The sequence below is a fragment of the Nanorana parkeri genome, unplaced genomic scaffold (genome assembly GCF_000935625.1).
Source record: "Nanorana parkeri isolate BGI_ZX_2015 unplaced genomic scaffold, ASM93562v1 scaffold371, whole genome shotgun sequence".
In the NCBI taxonomy this organism is placed as follows: domain Eukaryota; kingdom Metazoa; phylum Chordata; class Amphibia; order Anura; family Dicroglossidae; genus Nanorana; species Nanorana parkeri.
The window spans coordinates 684,990-685,400 of record NW_017306639.1 but is presented as its reverse complement, the minus strand read 5'-3'; the positions used below and the strand labels follow the sequence as shown (position 1 = coordinate 685,400).

The following is a 411-nucleotide window of genomic DNA, read 5'->3' as shown; positions in this document are numbered from 1 at the left end:
TCACGCCTGCACCTCGTGCGTCACCCGGCGATGTCACATCACCCATACATGATAGCACAGGATGGGGATGCTGCGCAGCAGGCCGGGCCGGGTACCACAGTGCAAGGGAAGGGACGCAGCACAGGGCTATGCGGATAGCAGGAGATGGAGCGCTGTGCATGCCGTGCGATGAGAGGGACTTACTTTCTCCACATTGTCCATGGTGAAGTCCAGGCTCTGCGATTCATTCCTCCGCTCCATGGCTGCCGACGGGGGGTGGGGGGAAGGGAGGCAGAGAAGAGGGGAGGAGGAGGACTCGTCTGTGTATCCAGAAGAAGAGGGTGAAGGTGATTCAGCACATGGTGGAGCCGCTCTTCATGTCAGACGGCTGCGGCGGCGTGCATGGGACCGGCTCCTCTCGTCCCTGTGCAG

General features: G+C 61.6%; 1 protein-coding gene across 2 annotated transcripts in view; it reads right to left on the bottom strand.

Annotated features, from left to right (window-relative positions):
- IPO13 (importin 13) overlaps positions 1-405 on the bottom strand; it is a 61,464-nt gene extending 61,059 nt beyond the window's left edge. For both annotated transcript variants that reach the window (XM_018558968.1, XM_018558969.1), the window contains exon 1: positions 184-405. In XM_018558968.1, coding sequence (XP_018414470.1) covers positions 184-240 — 57 coding nt within the window. In that variant the 5' untranslated portion in view covers positions 241-405. The remainder of the gene's footprint in view (positions 1-183) is intronic.
- Positions 406-411: the final 6 nt, after the last annotated feature.